This window comes from Xyrauchen texanus, chromosome 1, assembly GCF_025860055.1.
Source record: "Xyrauchen texanus isolate HMW12.3.18 chromosome 1, RBS_HiC_50CHRs, whole genome shotgun sequence".
In the NCBI taxonomy this organism is placed as follows: domain Eukaryota; kingdom Metazoa; phylum Chordata; class Actinopteri; order Cypriniformes; family Catostomidae; genus Xyrauchen; species Xyrauchen texanus.
Window position 1 is genome coordinate 20,719,497 of NC_068276.1, and position 22,541 is coordinate 20,742,037.

General features: G+C 38.1%; 1 protein-coding gene across 4 annotated transcripts in view; it reads left to right on the top strand.

Annotated features, from left to right (window-relative positions):
- Positions 1-12,667, top strand: part of LOC127647508 (actin-binding protein WASF3-like) — a 51,759-nt gene extending 39,092 nt beyond the window's left edge. For 2 of the 4 annotated variants that reach the window (XM_052131779.1, XM_052131785.1), the window contains exons 4-10: positions 1,478-1,631; positions 1,887-2,004; positions 2,271-2,354; positions 4,402-4,580; positions 5,026-5,310; positions 8,731-9,119; positions 10,722-12,667. In XM_052131779.1, the coding sequence (XP_051987739.1) occupies positions 1,478-1,631; positions 1,887-2,004; positions 2,271-2,354; positions 4,402-4,580; positions 5,026-5,310; positions 8,731-9,119; positions 10,722-10,879 (1,367 nt within the window). In that variant the 3' untranslated portion in view covers positions 10,880-12,667. The remainder of the gene's footprint in view (positions 1-1,477; positions 1,632-1,886; positions 2,005-2,270; positions 2,355-4,401; positions 4,581-5,025; positions 5,311-8,730; positions 9,120-10,721) is intronic. The other 2 variants (XM_052131793.1, XM_052131800.1) reach the window with 2 other exon arrangements.
- The last annotated feature ends 9,874 nt before the right edge of the window (positions 12,668-22,541 follow it).

Below are 22,541 nucleotides of genomic sequence, written 5' to 3' on the forward strand. Positions count from 1 at the left end.
GGGAAAACAAGCAACAAAAGTCCGGTGCAACGGTCCAATTAGGCAACTAGGGCTGCAACTAATGATTATTTTAATAATCGACTAATCTAACGATTATTAGAACGATTATTCGACTATTCTGCGATTATTGTAAAGATTCATCATTATCTCTTAACCGACTATTCAGCTTGTGCCCAGACATAAAAGGTTAAATAAAGAGGACAAAATCATGTTGAGTTGTTGGTCTTTTTTTTCTCCATTCAAGTAGATTGAAGCTGCATTGATATGACTGGAAATACCTTACCGCGAACGTACCAAAGATGGCCGACAGTGCTAGAAAGACTTTAGCTGTGTCCCAAATTACACACTATACACTGCGCACTTAAAATATACTATGCAATTTAGTGTATGATTTTCAAAGTGTAGTAGCATTCCAAATGGAACACTTAACTTTTTTTTTTTTACCTCATGGAAGCATTCGCTGTTTAACAGCTGACGGAAGTGACGTTTAAGGCACATGATAATGGCACAGAGAAATGCCATTTTTGTTGTTTGTTTATGATGTACTTCCTTATTATTTGAACTTGAATAAAGGATGCATTAAAAATATAATGCCAGGTTGTTTGTTTTTTAGATGCTCTGACATGCAGGTTTTGCTTAATGGAATGCCAGATCCGGCTCTGCAATATTTCACGTTGACAGTGCTTCTGTATTTCCTTATTTTGCATTTTTCCATTATGTTTTGTGATCTACATCACCTGAAGCAGTTTGGAAAGTTTAGAGTGCTTCTGGAAATGTGTTTTCTTCTTCTCCTCAGTCTTGCTGCTCAGATGCTGTGCGCCTCTCTCGTGTAATCATTAGAGTTTCATATGATCTCATGTTACGTTAAATGAGATCAAACGACTATTTGACAATGAAAACTTTTCAGCCCTAAAGGCAACCAAGGCTAGGCAAGCTCAGGGAGGGAGAACAGGCAGGAAGTCAGGAACCAAGCAGAGAGGATCACAGGGTGTGGCAGGAGCGGGATGCCGATCAGCACTCGAGGGGCAGACCAAGACTGGGCAGAGCACTGGAGATAACAGGACAAAAACAAACAAGATTAGAGAGCTAGAGTGACAAGGCAACGGCACAAGACAATTGTGCAGAGGATGATAGACAGAGAGAGAGTAAATAGAGGACAAATCAAGAGGGAGAGGAGGAACAGGTGTGAGCCACGAGGTAACAGTAAAAAAAAGAAAAAGAAAAATGGGAATCAAACCGGAGTCCTGACAATACTAAGTTACTTTATCTATTTGTTCCATTCTTGCTAATACACCTGGAATAGAATAGACCAATAAGATGCTAATTTTCCCTCACAGAAAAGCAAGTCTGGATTATGAAAAGTTTTAGGTTGGCTTAGTTTACTTTATTGTCCAGCAATGGTTGAAAATGTATGCATTACTTCTGATCTCTCTCTCTCTCTCTCTCTCTCTCTCTCTCTGTGTGTCCCCATCTGCAGTCTCTCTGCAAGATATCAACATGCGAAAGGCCTTCAAGAGCTCCACCATTCAAGATCAGCAGGTGGTTTCCAGGAGTTCAATTCCTAATCCTGTCCTTGAGCTCTACCATCGTGGAGACAAACCTCCACCACTCAATATACTCAGCCCTTACAGGTGAGATGTTCACCATAATCAACCTGACTTCTGTATTATTGCACAAGAGAACACAGTGATTCAGCGCATGTGTTTGGCGAGAATGGATGATAGAATCGGTGATCAAATATCGACAGAGAGATTTGTGCTTGGTTCAATGGTTATGCAAATTCCTGACGCTCTAAGTGTGCAACTGAAAATAATTAGAACAACTGTATATCTATCTATCTATCTATCTATCTATCTAATCTATCTTTCATCTATCTATTTGTCTAGAGATGATAAGAAGGATGCGCTGAAGTTCTACACAGATCCCTCCTACTTTTTTCACTTGTGGAGGGAGAAAATGCTACAAGCCACAGAGGACAAAAGAAAGGAGAAAAAGAGACAGAAGGTGTGTGTGTGTGTGTGTGTGTGTGTGTGTGTGTGTGTGTAAGCACTTTGCGTGCTTATAGTGGTGCTGTGATTGTTGTGTTTATCATGTACTAACTTAAGTAAGACTGACTCATGACATCATCAAGAGCTGGAATCCCCCACCCCTCAGCAGTTCTTGGTCTCCAGTAAGACTAATGTCGCAGATTTAATGTATCTGCAAATCAGAAGCATGTGTCTGCATGAATGAGAGCTCTAACACCCCCAGACTCTGCCCCTTCTCTCCAGACCAGCGGCTCAGGCCAGACTCATACAGACCAGACTAAGTCCCACTCCAGGCAGGCCCTTCTCAGAAGCCCCCTTCTGTCCTCCGTAAGAGACCTGCATTTTCGTCAGTCTTTTTATTCATCCACTACCTCTCAATGCTGATACCTGTTCAGTCATTTACTTTCTTTCCGTCCAGTCTCTTCACTAACCTCTCCACTGAGCAGTGAGTGTGCGCGAATGTTTGAATGCATTTCCTGAATCACATAGAAAATCTTCTTTACAGCACTTTGGACACTGTAGTGTGTATGTGTGCAGCTTTACTTCTTTTAATTTGACTGTCTAAAACTTTCTTTCACAAAACGTGATTTGTAATGAAACCAGAGTATGTGAATTGGAGCGACAGCTATTTCACTACCTCACTTTAAGCATTCTGTAATCATTCCACTCCAACTTCCCTCCGGATATTCTATTTTCCTTGCCCCAAGTTCTCTCCATAATTTGCACCCTAATACAGCTCTGCTGTACATTTTTATGAAGTTTTTTTTTTTTTAATCATTATGAAGTTTTTCTTTTAAATATTATTGCATTTTCTAAAGTTTTTTTGGATGTCATGAATGCCTGGGCACAAGATGTATAATAGTGAGGCCGATGCATTAAGCCACGTCCACACGATTCGATTTTGCTACCTTTATCCCTCGCGTCCACAATATAGTGACGTTTTTCTCCACCGACTTCATAACGATATCCATAACCGCATACTTAAAGGGATAGTTCACCCAAAAATGAGAATTCTCTCAACATTACTCTCCCTCATGCTATCCCAGATGTGTATGACTTTCTTTATTCTGCTGAAGATACAGTAAATGAAGATTTTAGAAGAATATTTCAGCTCTTTAGGTCCATATAATACAAGTGAATGGTGGCCAGTGCTCATAAGGTCCACAAATGACACAAAGGAGGCATAAAAGTAATCAATTTGACTCCAGTGGGTAAATCTATATCTTCTGAAGCAATATGATAGGTGTGGGTGAGAAACAGATCAATATATAAGTCCTTTTTTACCATCAATCTCCACCTTTGACCAGCCCCAAACAGTAGGTGGCTGAATGTGAAAGTGAAAGTTACTTCAACACCAAAATGTGGAAGTGACTGTGAAAGTTTAGATTTACAGTTAGAAAAGGACTGAAATATTGTTCTGTTTCTCACCCACATCTATCATATCGCTTCTGAAGATATGGATTTACCCACTGGAGTCTTATGGGTTACTTTTATGCTTCTTTTTGCATTAGAAATAAAGCCATTCACACCTGGGTTTGCGTGAGGCTGAGTATAAGGTGAGAGAATTTTCATTTTTGGGTGAACTATCCCTTTAAGAAAACTAATGATGTTAGGAAACTGAAAACTGAGTTTTCAAATGTAAACCGATTAGAGTGGACATGGTCTTAGTATGATGATAAGATTTAGTGAAAGTTTGAACAAAGTTAACACATAGAGATGTGTTTTGTTTTCTCGACACTTCTTTTTAAATTCCAAAACAAATCTTTGGTCGTCTGTACAGTACACTCACTCACATTTACCGTCTCAGTCATTAATTTTTACTAAACATTAGTATTATTGTACATTATCCCACTTAGTACACTTCTTAGCAATACATGGACATGAAATATTGATTTGCATTGAAATTATGTTATTATCTAAGAAGAAAGAGACTGAAGAGTCTCAAGATTACTCACAGAGATCTCAGAGTGCTACAAGGACAGGAGCAAATCTTGTCAATAGGAAATATTACCTGCAATACCCGGATGATTGTGAAAACTTTTGTGCCTGGAAGTGCGACTAGTAAGAATAGAGTATTCCAGAGAGCAGTGTAATAGCACTATTAAATACACATTGAATTTATGCTCATATGCGATTGCATTGTTTTACTTGTTCTGTGATTTTCAAGCAAGAGAACACGATACTCCAGACTGTAACAAAAACTAATTCTCTTTGCTCTTGACAAAATCATGCAACTTCACTACCTGCTCCACATCCACTGCAAATCTCTCACAAACTATGCATGAAATCTTGGACCTCCCATGTCACACCCACCCACCCTCTCTCTCTCTCTCTCTCTCTTCTCTCTGGCACTCTCTTTGTCTCTTTCACTCAGGAGCAGCAGAAGCAGGTGGAGGATCCCAGTCGTGAAGTAAAAAAGGTCCGTAAAGCCCGTAATCGCAGGCAGGAGTGGAATGTTATGGCGTATGACAAGGAGTTCCGCCCTGATGCACGATTCACACCTTCTCCATACCACGGCATGTCATCAGAGGGCTCCCTTTCACCTGACAACAGGTTGCTGATCTTTTTCACTCTGCCTGATCTCCATGGCAACACGTGAACATAAAAGTGGGCTAGTCCGGCTGTCATAGGAAAGCTAACTGCTGCTATCTGTTGACACTTTGTTGCAACAACATCTTTTTGTGTTCATAAAGACATTCAGCACCACCTGCCAACCTAAAGCTTTACATCTGTTCATATCTTAGTCTGATATTGGTTGAGAGTATTAAAAGTATTGGGATAGAAATAAAGACGGGAAAATGAATGTTCAAGACAAGTTAAGCTCTTTTAGCAGCTGCTGATAGACTTCCATTATATTTTCAATACTGAAAACATGATTTTTGTTTTACAAGCACTCTGAATTATTATGGTAATCGATGGAATGCCACAGATGATTTTCCTAGTGCTTAACTTTTTTTTACTTTTTTGGAAATATTTGCAATAATGTTTTCTTCGTCAGGTCTGTTGCCTCAGACGTGGGTGAACACTCTTACCCAGGCAGCCCAAGTCACCTGGGTCAGCAGATGGCCATGACCAGTGCCTACTCCACCACCGATGGCAAAGATCACCTCATGGCCCCCTCTCATGTCCAGACCCAGTCATTGGACCGTGGTTACCGCCCGGCTCCTTCCTCCTCTGCTCCAACTGGGAGACAGACCATTGGCAGGGTTCAGGCCTCCCACGGACAACCAATCACAGACCCTACCCTCAATGGACCACGCCCACTGCAGGCTAAAGACTTCAGGTGATTATTTAAAAAAAAAAAAAATTTTTTATTGTAAATCCTAACTCTCCCAAACTTTTTTGTAAACTGAACTCCTATGACCTAAACTGTTTTGGTAAAGGGGCCACATCGGGCTTTAAGTAGTGCATGGGGGGGCGACATTGTATTCCTTTTGAGATACAATGTTCTGCATTGATTTAGTTTTTGTATCTTTTAAGCCCAGAAATAGTTTTGTACTCAATTTTCTGAAGTGTATCTGTGACTAATGGGACTATTCTGCAATTGCTTAAAGTATTGTATTGCTCTACAAAGATAGATACTTTTCTATCAGGCATTAAAAAACTGAATAAAGGCTGAGCTTATACATTTATTTTACCATCTCTACTTCCCTGTTCATTTATTATTCAATTTAACAATCTCTACATCAGGGGTCTGTTTTAATAAATAAAATAAAAAATGTCTAGAACTTTTAATGTTTGTCGCAAAGCGGGCCAGTTTACATCTTTTTTTCTAAAACATTACCCGTTTACATGCTAAAAGTGTCATGATTACCCGTTTACATGCTAAAAGTGTCATGATGCGGGTCTCCTAGATGGATTGACTTTCAGCACACAACTGAATAACACCGGCTGCATGACTATGATAAATGATTACTGCAAGAGTTAGATTAACATACAGGTGCGAAGGGACCTCAACATTTATAAATTGCACAACTTAAATACATAAATATATTCGGCTCTGGCTTGCTTTTGCTCGCATGTCAATGATTACACCGCCGTGTGTCAATGATGCCGAGATCTACATTTATATTTAATGATTTAATCACTGAGAAGGTTTACCTGAAAAGTAGCACCAAACATCACAAACAGCCTCAAGAATGGACACAAGAGTAGCTGTATAACACTTTTCCTTGAGCAGAATATTGCACTACAGATCGCTAAATGTGTTCAAAGGGGAAAGCGAGATAGAAATAGCTCACTCCGTGCATGGTTGCCAGATTACACAAAATAAGTATAACATTAGGCAGAATATTTCCAATTTGCACAAGTATAAATCTCAAACTGGGGGTGTTGCTTCTCTTATCTGGTAACCCTGAGCATGTAAACGCTTGTGGAGACGCGTTAGGTCCCAATGCAAGTTAACTGAAATATCCAATGAAAAATAAAAACACTTTTACGATAAATGAGTCACGGGCCGTATGTTGCCCATGTCTGACCTAAACTATATATGTACCACCTGAGATTTCAAGTAATGTTCTAACTTTATATATATGCTGATACCTGTTCGTGTGTGTGTGTGTGTGTGTGTGTGTGTGTGTGTGTGTGTGTGTATATATGTATATGTATATATATATATATATATAATGTGTGTGTATCACATATCTGTCTGTAAACAATTGCAGGAAAAATTACTTGTGTCATGCACAAAGTAGATGTTCTAAATTACTTTTGAAAACTATAGATTGCTAATATGAAATCTGTGGAGTGGTTAAAAAATATGTTTAATGACTTCTACCTAAGTGTATGTCAACTTCTGACTTCAACTGTATACATACAGTTCAGCCACAACATTAAAACCACCTGGCTAATATTGTATACGTCCACCTTGTGCCACCAAAAACGTGTCAATACGCATCTCAGAATAGCATTTGAAACCGTCTGGCCATTCTCTTATGATCTCTCTCATCAACAAGGCATTTCCATCCACTGAACTGTCCCTCACTGGATGCTTTTTGTTTCTGGCACCATTCGGAGTAAATTCTAGAGACTGTTTTGCATGAAAATCCCAGGAGATCAGCTGTTACAGAAATACTCAAACCAGCCCGTCTGGCACCAGCTATCATGCCATGGTCCAATTCACTGAGATAAAAAAAATTCCCAATCCTGATGGTTGATGTGAACATTAACTGAAGCTCCTGACCCGTATCTGAATGATCGCAGGAGAACTGCTGATCTCCTGTGAATTTCAAACACAACAGTCTCTAGAATTTAATCAGAATGGTGCCAAAAACAAAAAACATCCAGTGAGCAACAGTTTGTGGACGGAAACACTTGTTGATGAGAGAGGTCAACAGAGAATGGTCAGACTGGTTTGAACTGACAAAGTCTACAGTAACTCAGATAACTGCTCTGTACAATTGTGATGAGAAGAATATCATCTCTGAATGTTATTCTGAGATGCAGGTTGGTGCTGTTTTGGCGGCACGGGGAGGACCTACACAATATTAGGCAGGTTATTTTAATGTTGTAACCGATCGGTGTATATCAGGGTCCTAAATTAAAGGCTCATGGCAAAAATGCAGATGAAAGTAACAAAAATTACCCCCAAAATGAATTCCTCTATTTATTTCTTATAGGTGTTTTTTTATAAAGTACATGATAATAAATTCTGAGTCTAGGTATTCACATTTAGAACATAATTTATGATTGTTTAAATGTAAATATTTTACAAAAAAGGGTGACACTGTCTATTTTTTAATTGGCTAGGAATAAAAAGACCTTCAAAAGGTACAAAATTGCCCCTGAAAATAAAAACCAGTGGGCTAATATTGCCCCTTAATGGAAAAGTTAATTTCTGATCCTGTTATACAGTATATATATATGTATACTGTATATATAGGGAAATATTGGATTAATCATTTTTAATCATGCATTTTCAGAAATTTGGCCTTTGCATTTCTATCTAAACAACACAAACCTCCTCCAGTACCATAACAAACTCCCACTTGGGAAACCCTGGTCTAAATTGTGAAAATGTTGTCATGGTAATTAAGCATATACTCTACAGTATGCAGCTCAATTTATTCATGTATTTAGTCTGTATAATATAAACTTTAGAATACCATGTATTATGGCTGTGCCGATATATCACAATTCTTTTCCTAAAAATTTTGCTTAAATGCTTTACATCCAAATATTTATATTTAGTTCTATGAGACACAAGAGAGATTGAAACTGGTCCGATGTGTACTTTATTGTGCGGTAGTAGGCGATACCCACCCCTACCACATAGGATGTTACTCTTTATATTCTATAAATAGGATGTTACTGTATATTAATCGCACCATAGCCTCATATGTAGACCCAGACCTTTTCACCTTTTTATATTTTTGTGATTTTGTGCAGAAATATTGTGCGGAATGGATGCAAGCATGGTAAAATGTGCTAAACGGAGATGAAAGCATAAACATATTAGCCAAAATTTGTAATAAATTATCACACATGGGGTGGAGGATTTGTAGAATTTTTTAAATGGCAGGCATTCCAATTCTGTGGAAATCGCAGAGCTTTTCTCTAGTTCTGCGACCACTGATTCTGTGTGGGCCTGATCTTATACTGTATAAGGTTATATGTCTGAATAACTCCGCTTTCTTTCTCTCTCTCTCTCTCTCTCTCTCTCTCTCTGTCTCTCTATCTCTATCTCTTCCTGTTTCTATCTCAGTGGTCAGCCGTCTCAGCATCGAGAGTATTTTGTACCTCCTGCACCTCCTCCCCCTCCTCCTCTCATTCCTTCTGCCCAGACAGCTTTCGACAGCCCCACTGGCCCCTCCTCTGCTCCATCCAGTGCTGTGCAATCCCTCACCCAATCCTACAACCCCTGTCCACCCACTCCTGCTCTCCCTGCTTCCTACACCCCTTCTCCAACCCATCCACCCCCTGCAGCACCACCTCCACCTCCACCTGGACCACCTACACATCCTCATGCACACCCTCATACACACACCATGCCCGCGGCTATGGCAGAAGCACCGGTTGTCCCCAGGAAGGGCCAGGTACCCCTGATTCCAATAAGCGATGCTCGCAGCGACCTGCTGGCTGCCATCAGACGAGGTCAGAATTCACACATATTTCTTTGTTTTCTGAATTACAAATGTATATTTTTGTATTGGTCCTCTTATAGGTTGAATCTCACAAAATCATGTCCAGGTTACATCACCCTACACTGCAAAAAATATATATATATAAAAAATAAAAAAAAATTAATAATTTTTTTACTGTTTTTCAGGAAAATATCTAAAAAAAGAAAAAACATCCTTAAAAAAGACACATTTCATTTTCATAATGAAGAAAAAGTTTTTTAACAAAGTCAGTCTAGAATAAGTTTTTTAATGGATTTTAAACATCTTGTGGGTTTTATGAATTTGTAGTTGTTTAACAAAATGTATATATTTAAACTGGATTTCATTATGAAAAGGACATAGAAGCTAACATGGCATTAACAAAACAAAAACCTTGAGAAGGAATTTGGCATAAGGGGCTCTTTTTCTACGCACTACCACCGTGCCCTACGTCTTATCTTTTTATCTTATTTTATGAGATTGCAAATTCTTAGTTACATTTTTGTGTTGCACAAGTGGCCGTGGGTGGGAGTGTTTGTGCTATCTGTGGGTCTATGCATGCAAACTGTGGGTTTTATATGCTAATGAAGTGGCGCAAAGCTATTTTCCTGAATATAGGTCATTACGAAAAGACTTTTGGGAAGCACATCTAATTTCAGCGCAATGTCAAAACTCAGTTCCTGCATTTGAGGTTTGGAGATTCCACCAGCAGGTGGTAATAAAGTACCATCAAATGATGTCTCTGAAATTCACAGTTGTAACCGTTTTATGAAACTAAATGTATGAGATTTGTGTTAAACTGTCTAGAAGTCATGGTTTATTTTTCAATTATTATTATAATTTTTATTATTATTATGTTTATATTTACAATTCTATTCATGGTCTAATCTGTATTAGTAATTTTCCACCTTTTGTCGTAGAGTGATTTTTAAGTCACTGCAAAAGGGGCCGGAATTTGGGAGGATGTTATAAAATATTTTCTTGACCACTTCAAGAATAAATAAATGAATTAAATTGTTTACATTTTTAAATGTATCGATCCACAGCCTAAACTGGAAGGCTGATACAATCAATGTCAATACTAGCCATGATTTGTGTGTCACATGATCAATATGATTAATAATACCTACAGTCTCTATAATTTAATGGAGCGTACACCTATCTCCTGAACCACTGTCACTGTGTCACTGTCATACAAGTATGCAGTAAATGTTCTACAAAAGAACATAAGTCCATATTTCTATTCTTCTAATTCACTGCATACAGTCCATTTACAGTGCCATCTTCTTATGAATGTGGGGTCTTTGTTTATATCACTGGTGCTTGACAGGGAATGGATTATTTAATTGGACGCAGATGGTGGAATAACCAGAGAAGAACCTCATAATTAAAAAGCACTTGATCCAGCCCATTAGCGCTTTGCACACAATTTTGCCAAACCCACTTGGGCCTGGACTTAGCACAGACTTAGATTTTTAAGTCTTTTCAAAGAAATCTAACAACATTTAGTGAGTTTTTAGCTTGAAACAAGAAAAATAAAACTATTTGCCAATGGAGTAAGAGAAATTAACTGTGTTTGTATTCTTTCTTATAGGGATCCAGCTGCGTAAAGTGCAGGAACAGAGGGAGCAGGAAGCAAAAAAGGAGCCAATAGGGAACGACGTGGCCACCATATTATCACGTCGCATTGCCGTGGAGTACAGCGAATCGGATGAAGACTCTGAGCTGGAAGAGAACGAGTGGTCAGACTGAGTCAAGAAAAACAAATATAGAGGAAAGACAAAATAAAGTAAAAGAAAAGAGAAGTAAGGGATGTGTAGGCTTTGGAAAACAGAATTATAAGGGCTGTGTTACTACAAACTATCAAAGAGACAGAACTGAAAACTTTGGAACTTTATATTCTATATCACACTTTAATTGAAGCCTTGTCAGGGAAGTTTAACCAGAACTTTTGACCCTGTGGAACATTGTAAGGTCAGCACAGCGGGCCGAAGTCCACTGCCTGAGACTTCATCACTTACTCGAAGTGTGGTGGTCCTACCATCTGTTCTCTTTCCGGCACTCTCTCTTTCTCACTAACCTTAGAGCATGACCTCATAATTAATAGAACAGCCTGCTGAGAAACCACGCAATGCTAATTTTAGTACAACTAGCCCAGGACTGCAGCTCATAAGAAAGGGGAAATAGTTTACACTTTATACACTTAAAGTTTACAGTAAACTTTTTAATGTTTCCATGTTCCCAAAGAAAAGGCCACATTTTGACATGTTGAGTGCTGGGTGACAGAGCTGCAGATAACAAACAACTTTTAATTAAACTCACATGTCTGCATAGCAATATGAATGGGCAATTTGCTCATATAGAGCACAAATACATGGTAGATATTTAGTTAGATATTTGTCTGTTTGCGGAATTTGAAATATTTCAATGTTATTAATGTTTTCGTCCTAAACATCCCAGCGAATGGAATGGATTCAAGGGTTTTCACTGTATGGATTATTTAAATTATTTAACTATATCTAACACATCTAATGTAAGATATATTGAAATTTTGTGTTATTTATCTTGGGTATAAAACATATTTGAGGGATGGCAGGAGGCTGGCTGAGTTAAGTATGCTTTACGTCTTTAGTGATGCCATTTCCCCTAATCTATTTTATTAAAAGTACTTGGCGGGTTTGGATTAATTGAATTGAGTTTAGTTTTTTCTTTAGGGTTTATATGCTCTCTTCTTGGCTTCAAGTCATTTTTGGAGGACTTTGGAACTATATTCATTCTGAATTCACCAATACAAAACTGTGATTGCTGTTGCCTGTGGGCAATTACTGGTAGTGCAACTTCAAATGACTTAAAAAAAAAAAAAAAAACTGGAGTGGGCCCATGTGCTTGGGCAATATGGGCCAATTAAACACACTTTATCACTACCTTACTTAAATACTTTGTTTTGAGGTTCAAGTGGTGCTGTGTTAGTAGTTATGGATTGTATCTTTTACTGTGTCAGAAATGATCACTCTATGGGTTCTCCCCCTTCTGGTTACTGTTTGACCTGGGGTAGTGTACATCCATAAACACAAATAGAAATTAACAGTTTGTTCTGTTACTTCTGTAATTCTAGGTTAGGTGTCAGTCTTGGATTTTAGTTTTTTTGCTTTAGTGTTTTAATTTTTTTTACTTTTTCTTGCCCATATCTTGGGCGATTGACGTGCTAAATATGCTAATTTGTACAGAATAAAAGCACTTCAGTATTTTTGCTTTTATTTTGTATTTATTTACTTTAACGTGCCACTCACACCTGCACAGACGGACGTTTAAACTCCCAAACTTAACAGCTATCACAAGCTGTGCTTTAGCCTGTGTTTTGTATGTAAAGAATAAAGTCTTCTGTGTTTAAGTAATGTGATATATAGGACTTTGTTGAGACTGCAGAACTTTAATTAAGAAATGACAAGAGAATCATTGTATCTAAAAAAAAAAAAAAAAAGTACAGTGCACTGTAGGCAAATGCATGTATGGACTGCCATTAAAGTGCTTCTTAAAACATTTTCCAGTGTGGTTTGTGACTATTCTGTTTCAATTAAATTTGGATTGATTTAATCCAAATGCTGAGCTGGTATTCGGTCAGGTCAATTATGTTTATTTATTTATTTTATTTGACATGGTTTTGAAAGTCTTGGAAATCTCTATTGTACACATAATTGTTCTAGTTAAAAAAAAAAATCTAAAATATTCCATCAAAATGTGCACTCAGTAATTACCTTCATTAATACTAATAATTATTGTACTTTTGGGGGAAAAAGATTAAAATCATGTGCACTTGCATGATATGTACACTACATACATATTAGTATTTTAATAAAAAAAAAAAGGTTTTATTTTACACGGAGCTATGCTCCATCATGGGGGCCACCATGTTGAGGTGACATGAGCTGCTGAATACAAGCAGACTGTTTAGCTCGAGACAGAGCACTTGTATTAAGATAAATAGGATATATTAGTAGAACAGGAAGTCCCGCCGTATTGGTAAAAGAGCCAATCACCTATTAGATATCGACATCCCCTGTCAGTGAACTCGAGAACGTGCATGCACATTAGCTTGAAATGTGTAAGTGTGTGTTCGTTTTGAGCTAAAGAAGCTCGATTTATGATACAATTGTTGTCAGATTTTACTGCTGATTTGAAATATGTACTTTGAATTTAATCTTGACCAACCGTTCTGGCGATTTCGGTCTTTAAATAGCTTTACTTTTCTATCGAGAGAAACGGTTGCTTGCTCGGGAGCAATAATTCACCTGTGTTTGTAATCTTTCACTTGCGAAACAAACTGAACAAACTAATCATGGCTGACTGCGAATAGCGCATTTTTACAATGGCATCTGTAACCGAGAACGTTTGTATGATGTCATCTACTGCTCACTGATTTTTGAGGTAAGGGACAAAACATGTTCAAAATCTGGAGTTTTAATTTTAAATAATAAATTAATTTGAAATGGATGTACAGTATTTGTAATCAAAGATCTCAGTTAAACCATGTAAGGGAACAGGTTTTTATTAAAAGAAAAAACAATTGACATTTATTCACTTCATAACTTCTTACTGTGAGTTGTGTAAACTCTGTCAGACACACTAAAAAGTGTGCTATTGTAATTTGATCCATCAAACAAGAGTGGAATGTCTTTAATTATCTAATAATAGTGTGTAAGGAGTTAAGTGATAAAACATTCTATCCATTTTTATTTTTTAACAAAAGAGTTGACAAAATTGAATATCTTTTCATCTTTACCAAGTGTTGTGCACTGGAGCCATTTTTATCCCACAATTCTTAACTGAAATTATCATAATGGGAATGACGGTGTTGACATGTTGAAGCTGTGATCGAAGAGACTTAAACATTGTTTTTAAAATCTGAAAAAATATCAACCTTGCCAGACCATGTGTCCTACTTTTGCATCCAGGCACGGATTTAGAAAGCAGAGGCCCCTGGGCACAAAATCTTGGAGGCCCCCCCTCCCAGAACTCGTGGCCCAAACTCACACAGCATCTTCATTTTTAGAAACAGTAAAAGGAAGCTGTGGGATTTTCTTTATTTTAAAACAAAACCACTTTCTCCAACTCTTTCTTGTGATGTTAACTGACAGCAAAGGAGATCTATAAATATCTATAAAACAAAATGGAAACCAACTCAGAACAAAATCAACAGAGTTTATTGCAATAAATTAATAAATAAAGCAGATTAAAATCTATGAAAATACTGCCTAATAACATAACTAAGAATAACTAGTCATGTCTGTACAGTCTGTCAAAATCGAACTAGCTTCCCATGGTGACCACAATTTTATCTGAAGAGCTGATTGTTGAGCACCTCTCTTTCTCTCTCTCACTGTCTCTCCCCTTCACAGAGAAACAGATGATCAATGATCTTCTCTGCAGTGAACTGATGGAAAAAGACAAAAGATATAGGCAACTTTTAAAATATGATGTGAAATATTACGTGAAAGTACCCTGAACTAGAGAATGACTCCCACATATTATGCATTGATAATTCTAGACCGCATATCTGGTCATAAAGGTGAACAGTCAACATTAATACAACAACGTTACATGATTTAAAAAGCAACTTATCATACGGGGACAGAGGGGTGGTGAAATGCGGGTGCAGGACTCTAGCTAAATCAGAAAAAATATTGATTTAGGTGGGTAGTTGCACGCAGATTCGGAAGGCTTTGGCGCCGATCCGGGCATCTATAATAATCAGGGTTTTTAATAAGGGGAAAAAGTAATAGATAGACCTACATTTTGAGGCTGTCAAACTGGTAATGTACGTGAACCTACCCATCACCGCCGGGTCTCTTCAGCGGCTTCCGAAGCGCCTGCTTCGGTTACGGTCTCAAGCGGAGTTTGAGACTATGGTGGTGGGGGGGCACTTGAACAGGAGCCGACTTTTGAAAAAAGTGGAGATGGAATATTTTTCCTAATTAAATCCTCTTTGCTATCCTTCTCCCTTTTAGATTTCTGTTTTGTGACTCCACTGCTCCACCGTTTTTTATCCATGTTGTTTGTTTTTTCGATGTCCTCAATTCTCTTTTTTTCACACTATCTTCTACCGCGGGTCTTGCCGCTTTCAACAGTTTCCGCTGTAACCTGACTCATTGTCATCATCAGACACAGCCAAAAAACTGATCATGATACTTTTTGTGTGCACACACAAACACACAAACACACACTCATTAATTACTTTTATTTTAAATTAAAAATTTGTTTTAAAAAGGATGAGGCCACACAGTTAGTGGGGTCTTGGAGGCCCCCTACAGGTCGGAGGCCCCTGGGCACTGGAACAATTGGCCCGGTGGTAAATCCGGCCTTGGTTGCATCCACCATGAGCAGGAGGTGGGAAACGGGTACTCAGAGTTATAGATGACCAAGGCATTGTCTGATGTATTAAGGATTATAAAAAAAACAATTTGGCGCAGTTGACAAAGTGAGGACGCAACTTTGATAGGCAGGCCTATATTTTTATGGAAAATATCATTTGTTTTCTTTATGTATATTTATATATCATACATAGCTTTCATTTTATATTTATGAATTTGTAAAGATTTTTACACTGTTTGGCAGTTTAACATCATGACATCTTGCTGAGGACATGTAAAGTCACATGTGCTTCCAAGTGTAGGGCATGTACCTAAAATAAAACCATTCTAATTTGTATTATTATGAATTTCTTGATTTTAAAATAAAGATGACTATGTTAGGCATGTTTTGTCCCTTGTCTCAAGAATCAGTGAGCTTACATGTCAAATAAAAAAATGAAAATAAACCTATCCAGTTTTGGTTAAATGATTTTGTGGAACCCTGTTTTAATTGGTTACAGCTAGCATTGAGTGCCTTTCCATGTGTACAGTATATTGCATACCCATTACCTTCTCTTTACTGTTGCTGTTCACACGTTCTTTTTTTTTAATGTCTATTGGATTACAGATGGTGTCTTGCAGATTAGTCTTGTCACTTTATGGGTGCTTGATCAGATTACACGACAGGCAGTGGTTTAATAAATTCCTGATTGAAATGTCGTCTTTGTTTCCCAGCCCCTCAGTGTTTACCTTATTCATCCTCTCATCTCATCTTTATTTTCCTTTTATGCTTTCTCCTGCCTTATAAATTGGGAACGAATGTAACTGAGGGTCGTTTTCACCTGCTCTGAACTTTGAAAGAGGTCAAATGTCTCTCCATCACAGTCGTGATTTACAGCTGTGTGAATCTGTGACGCATTTCCCTCCCTTTTCACTATCCTAAATGTCTCCTTCAGCTATTTGTAGCGCTGCCAAATTGCGTTTTTAGAGCGAGCGAGTCTGCAATGCTTACTGGAAATTGTGTAGGTTACTTTTTTTATCTCCACAGGGATACAGGAAATAGTCACAAGTCACAGAAGGGTTTATGAGGTCTTGTTTCCTTTTTAGGTCTGTTTTTGAACATTTATGTGCATGCCTAATGGAGAAATAGACAATTAAGAAGGGGAGAAGGGATGCGCACAATTAATCAACAGTAACAAATGAGTCGGTAGTCATACAGCAGATGCGCTAGCTCACTCTCAAGATTGTTGCTTACCTGTGTTATTTGGTGGCCTTCAAAGTGCCCTTCCTTTAATGGCTAAAATTCTTTGTGTAGTTAAATCCTTAGATGTATGGGTGTTTCGCCAAACATTATTGCCTTGGGCTTTGGAAATCTGGCATGTATACTTATTACACATGGATCAACATAATGCCCAGATAGAAAAGATTTTCAAGACCATTAGAAAATAATCAAATAAAATATATTCATATATCAAAGAGATGATGCAACAAATCTAGAACAAGATTCATTACTTTCACACTGAAATTAAATTTAGACGCATCTGGATTTAAAACGCATATTGAGCTCCACATAACAGACAGACAGATAGATAGATTGATTGACTGATTGGTTGGTTGATTTGTACACTTTTTAAGAAGGGGAATACTAAAGTGGTGTGGGCATTACTCCAAAAATTGGATGAGGTACTTGGTGTGGGATGAGGTCCCAGGTCATAAAGACCCCAGGTATGCATTAAAGGGTTAATAACAGCGCCTGTACGCTTGAGAGGTCATACATATCCTGCGATATGTGTTTGTGTCCTGAAGCGGTTCTTAGTCAGCGGCGCTGTAGTGTGACTCAGAGCTGTTGAAGCGGTGATACTGTCACCTCTCACTTTCACTCCGCATGCGGGGGCGCGCGCGCCCGGTGACTCATCGCAGCTTTTCATCCTGTGCGTGTTCGTGAGCGAGCGGTTGAGTAGGCAGCTTGAGTGGGTAAACCTTTCTGTCCTGCTTCTTTTTACCTTCAATAGTTCTTCGACATTACCAGCAGGAGGCGCAATTTCTCACTTATTTGTCCAACATTCATGAGAGGGTGAGTTCAGCGTTAGCTTTACGGACCATATCATAATTATATATTTTTTTTACTATCTCTGTTTTGAATCTAATATTGATACAACTCAATGTATCTTCTTTCTCCCGTATGTGGATGTATCTGTGAGATAGATAGCGTAGTAAAAAATAGCTAACGATTGCTGAGGGTAACAACGAGTTTTACCTCAGTTCACAGATAAATAAAACTCTTCTAATTAAGGGGATAACGAGACCCCTCACAAATAGTTACCATGGTAACTAGAGTTATATACTGTATAGTAGGCTAAATACGACAAGTACTGACATTAGTAGTACAATAAAATATGGTAGCTTGGTAAAAGCTGCTACTTTCATCATAATAAAAAAAGGTTGATTTGTGAAATCTTCTTGAAGGATATCCATGTTAAGTTTTACTATAACTGCAGTAACTGTTATTTTGCTGAAATTATGGTTCCTATGCCACAGCTCATTTTTGTAAAGAAAAGAGAGCAACAGTGTCCACCCACTTTTTCAGCCACTGGGGTTCCGGAAGTAATTTTCCCATTCATTTTTTCCCATAGAATTTTCATAAAATCCTTCATATTTTTGTTGTAAGCCATGAACCAAACCAGCAGCTCCGATGTGAATCACAACATTACAAACTTTGTTAGAACAGTGCCACTTTATACCTGGCACACGTTTGCACGTGCACTTTATATAGGTATGTTATTTAGTCTGTGTAGTCATATGTGGTTCTGTGTTTGTCCTATGTTGTTTTATGTAGCACCATGGTCCTGGAGGAACGTTGTCTCGTTTCGCTGTGTACTGTACTAACTGTATATGGTTGAACGACAATAAAAAACCCTTGACTTGACTTTGTTCTGAAGCTAAAAGATATTTGAAAATCGGCAAACAGACAAAGTTACAAGACTGCGTACATACCGTCTTTCACGAGGGCACGAACTACCCGGTTAAGCATTGCGAATGAAGTCATTGAATATAAAACGTTGTATATGTAAAAACTATTGCTTTTTAGGTTGTTGATTATAAGTAAAGAAACTTTGTAGTTTACATTTATTGTGAATTTTTCCAATATGTACAAATGTATTAGTAAGGTGAATGAAGACTGGCTCGATTGCATCATTAACAGTTTGTCATGGGAGTGTGCAGTTGCTTCAGGGCTTGTTTGGCAGGTAGATTTTCTGAACTACAGTTCTGATTGGTTGATCTTTCTCTGCTGGGCCATGGGTAGTGTAGTTGTTCACCAGGAACTCTGCTATTACACACAGTTTTTAAACGTCCATCCATCATCTATAGCCGCTTGTCCTGTGTAGGGTCAAGGGTATTGTTTCTTTTAATGACAGTTTTTAGATCACCGAAGACACAAGTTTATGTTTTGCAAGCTGCTGCCCAATTGTATGGGGTCTTCGTTGCCGCTTCATAATGTGTCACACATTCTCAATTGGAGGCAGGTCAGGACTGCAGATCAATCTCGCACCTGCTCTCTCTGCTTACACAGACATGCACTTGTTATCTGGGCAGTATGTGGTTACATGCAAACTCCACATAGAAGGGCCCAGTTGAGCCAGGACTCTCACCCCAGGACCTTCTTGATGTGAGGCGACAGTGATACTCACTGAGCAACCATGCTGCTAGTTTTTATACAATTAAGTTTAAATAACTCGGACTGATGGCTTCAACAGAAGCATATACCAATGATGAACAACCACGGAGATCTGTCTTTAATAGTTTGCAAGTTATTTGTAGAAATTCATTCATCTATGGAAAATGAATGGGGTTTATACTTCCGGAACCCAATTGGTCATCTGAAATCCCCTCACAACATAGGCTCGTCAAGATTTAATATGCCACACTTGATTCTTACACAGCGTTACGAAAAAACGAAACAGCTCAATAATTCATACACAACCCATTTAAAGCTGACCCGCCTTCAAACGTGACCTGCACCTGTGTGAGTGCTGTTCTTACAAACACACCTTTAAATGATAAAGACACCAAACAACCATAGAGCGTGATTGAGTTTGCTGAATTTTATTTGACAAAGTATTTTCCTCAGGACTTTTTTTTCTTTCACTTTCTTTTTGTCTCGGTATTGTTATATTTACAGTAATAAAAAATAAATCATTTTTAGGAAGGATTACATTCCACACTTACATTGCAACGTGTAGCATGTTCCTTTCATAAAGTGCATCATACTTCTCAGATTTGTGTTCACAATAAAAAACAAAACAAAGCAAGAAAATCACTTTCAAAAACACTTTTACATCACAGTATCCAAATGACCTCTTTCTAATAAGGACCACATTTCGCCAGTTATAACTGACCTCTAAATTGTGCTGACAGCTTGTCTATACAGGAACATTCCTTTAGCTCCATAAATGTTAGACAGATTGCAAGAGTGACTGTAAATTATAGTGAGACTCGATTGTTAATCAGTAACATACAGAGATTTGAATAATGGGATACATTTGGGTGCAGTGGTTACATAACCCCAGAGGCTCTTCCAAAGGCTTATCTCTCTCTCTCTCTCTCTCTCTCCTCTCCTTATTTTGGGATGTTTCCATCTCACTTTAATGTTGCTGTTGAACCGAAATACAGAGCTCTGCTTAATGGACCAGAAAAGGGATTTCAAACACTCTAGATAAATGTAACATTTCATGCTCTTCAATGTTATTTTTAGCAGGGCCAGATTTGGTGGCAATAGAGCTTCTGATCGGTTAGGATTTGTCATTCAGACAACCTCTCTCCCCGTTTACGTACGCAAACAGTGACGTCACAACCCAGGACTAAGGTATGCTGTCATTCTTTCTCCCTTTTTCTCTTTTAGAAACTACTAAAGAATTAATCCTGGCATACTTCAAACATATGATGATATCTGTGCTGTTAGTAGTTAGATGGGTCACTTTTGAGCATGAGGTTGGGTGTGGACCATCTGTCTGTAGTCTGGCACAAATAAGGGCTCTCCCAGTACAACAGAACACTACCTTAAAGAGAGAACTGCCTAACTCTGCTGGTCACCATAGCGGGCTGCACTGTCCAAGAAGTACTTTAGAGAAGGTGTAACACAGGCGTTCCCCGGGTGTAGAGCTTTTGTAGCACCTGGTTTTCTGGGGCTTTTTTTAGCTTTATCTTTCAGACCTCAATTGTTAAAAAAAAGGGGGAAATTATTTTCTGTAATCGATGGCACCTTAGTTAACCATCTAGACAAAAAAAATGCTTTGAGCACTGCAAGATTTAAAGATGATTGACACAGAAAGATGATGTTAAAAATCATGATCCTTATGTTCACTGATAAGATAAATGCAAGACAATCAATAAGACACTAGTAAGTATGGCACTGTCTGCCTTGCCAACACACTTTGTTTGTTTGTTTGTTTTCTTGTTTTTTGTGTTGATTTTTTTGTTTTTGCTTTTTAAGAAACCATCGATAAAAATACATATACTGAACAGACACACACACACACACACCAAAATAACATCATAAACTCATGCCCTGATATGTATAAAAATATATGTTTCCATACAGCATTGCATAAGAAAAATAACCGCTGCACCCCTGAACATACAGAATCTATGGCATCCCATTGAGTACATTGTAGTGGAGATACATTACATAACAATAGAGATCTGCAGAAAAACATTGATATTTGCCAGGTGTTGTACATTAAGTGGGGTGGGTTATTTTTTAATAATGGGCACAGTGCGATAGGTCACTGAACCCCACTCCTGACATAAGTGATTGGCATATAAACAAATGGTTCCCTCTCTCTTCCTCTCTCACTTTCTAAATCACACACATCAATCACATGTACACACAAACAAAAGACTACTTCACAGTATCCAGACTGTGAAAAAACTCAGTATTAAAGTCCATCAGATTTCGTACAGGTCACTAAGAGTACTGAGGTTAGTCAGAGGGCACCTGGATGGGCTCTCGAGGCCAACTTGGAATACTTGTACTACAATGTGAAAGCAAATAATTACAAAAGAGTACAACTGAAACACCCTGGTCGTGCTGACCTATTTTGTTTTATCATATTCAAGTCAGGAAGTAGAATTAGCTCTGTTGATGGCCTCATTATGATTTTAGCTCCATCAATGAATGGTATATGTTGATTCATTATTGCAGAAGAGAAAAGTTAAGGCCAAAATTATGATTCTTTGTCTCAAATGAGGGGTCATCAAAAAACAGCTGCGACATTCGTACCCCCCTAAAAAACAAGGCTTTGTTATGGTCGTATTTTGAGCTCCACAAGCCTCTATGCATCTAAAAAGTGACAACAACTATTCCTTTATTCTATCTACATCTAGTGATGTATCTTTTTTTACACCATTTTGAGAGGCAAATCGTTTCTTGGTGTTGTTCTTTGTGTTTTTCTTGTGTATTTTTGGTTGCACAGCTTAAAATATATCAATCATATTTGGCGGATTCAGTGGTGTGTTTCTGAAAATCACCATTTAAAAGTATTTTACATTAGCGGAAGTCCCATTGTAGCCCAGTTATCTGATCTTTTAATAGGCTTGTATGTAGATCTATTTACACACAAACCTGCTCCTACCATTGATCTCTGAACTGACTGTTTTAGTCTACATGCACACTCAGTTATATCTGATAATCGCTCGGATCATTTCACAGTATGTACCACCAGCGTTTTTCTCATTTAAGCGTTGCCGTCCCAGTTGGCCTTTTGCAAAATGACGTTAAAACTGTTACCTTGAAAGTTGTTGCCTGAGGTCGAATTCAAAGCGTCGTGGCTGACATCTCATTTTCACGCGCAAACCCTTCATTAACCCCGCCGTCTCTCGCCAAAATCAAGACGTGCACTCGAACACGCGAACTGCATTAGAGAGATGGATGGGACAATAGGTACCAAAAATATTTCGCAGTCCTCACGTTAGTCTATTGATAATCAGATTAAACATGTCTATTAAAAACTTAGCTTATCTGGGATTCATTCTATGACTTAATTTTTTTTTTTTTTATTGCGAAGTAT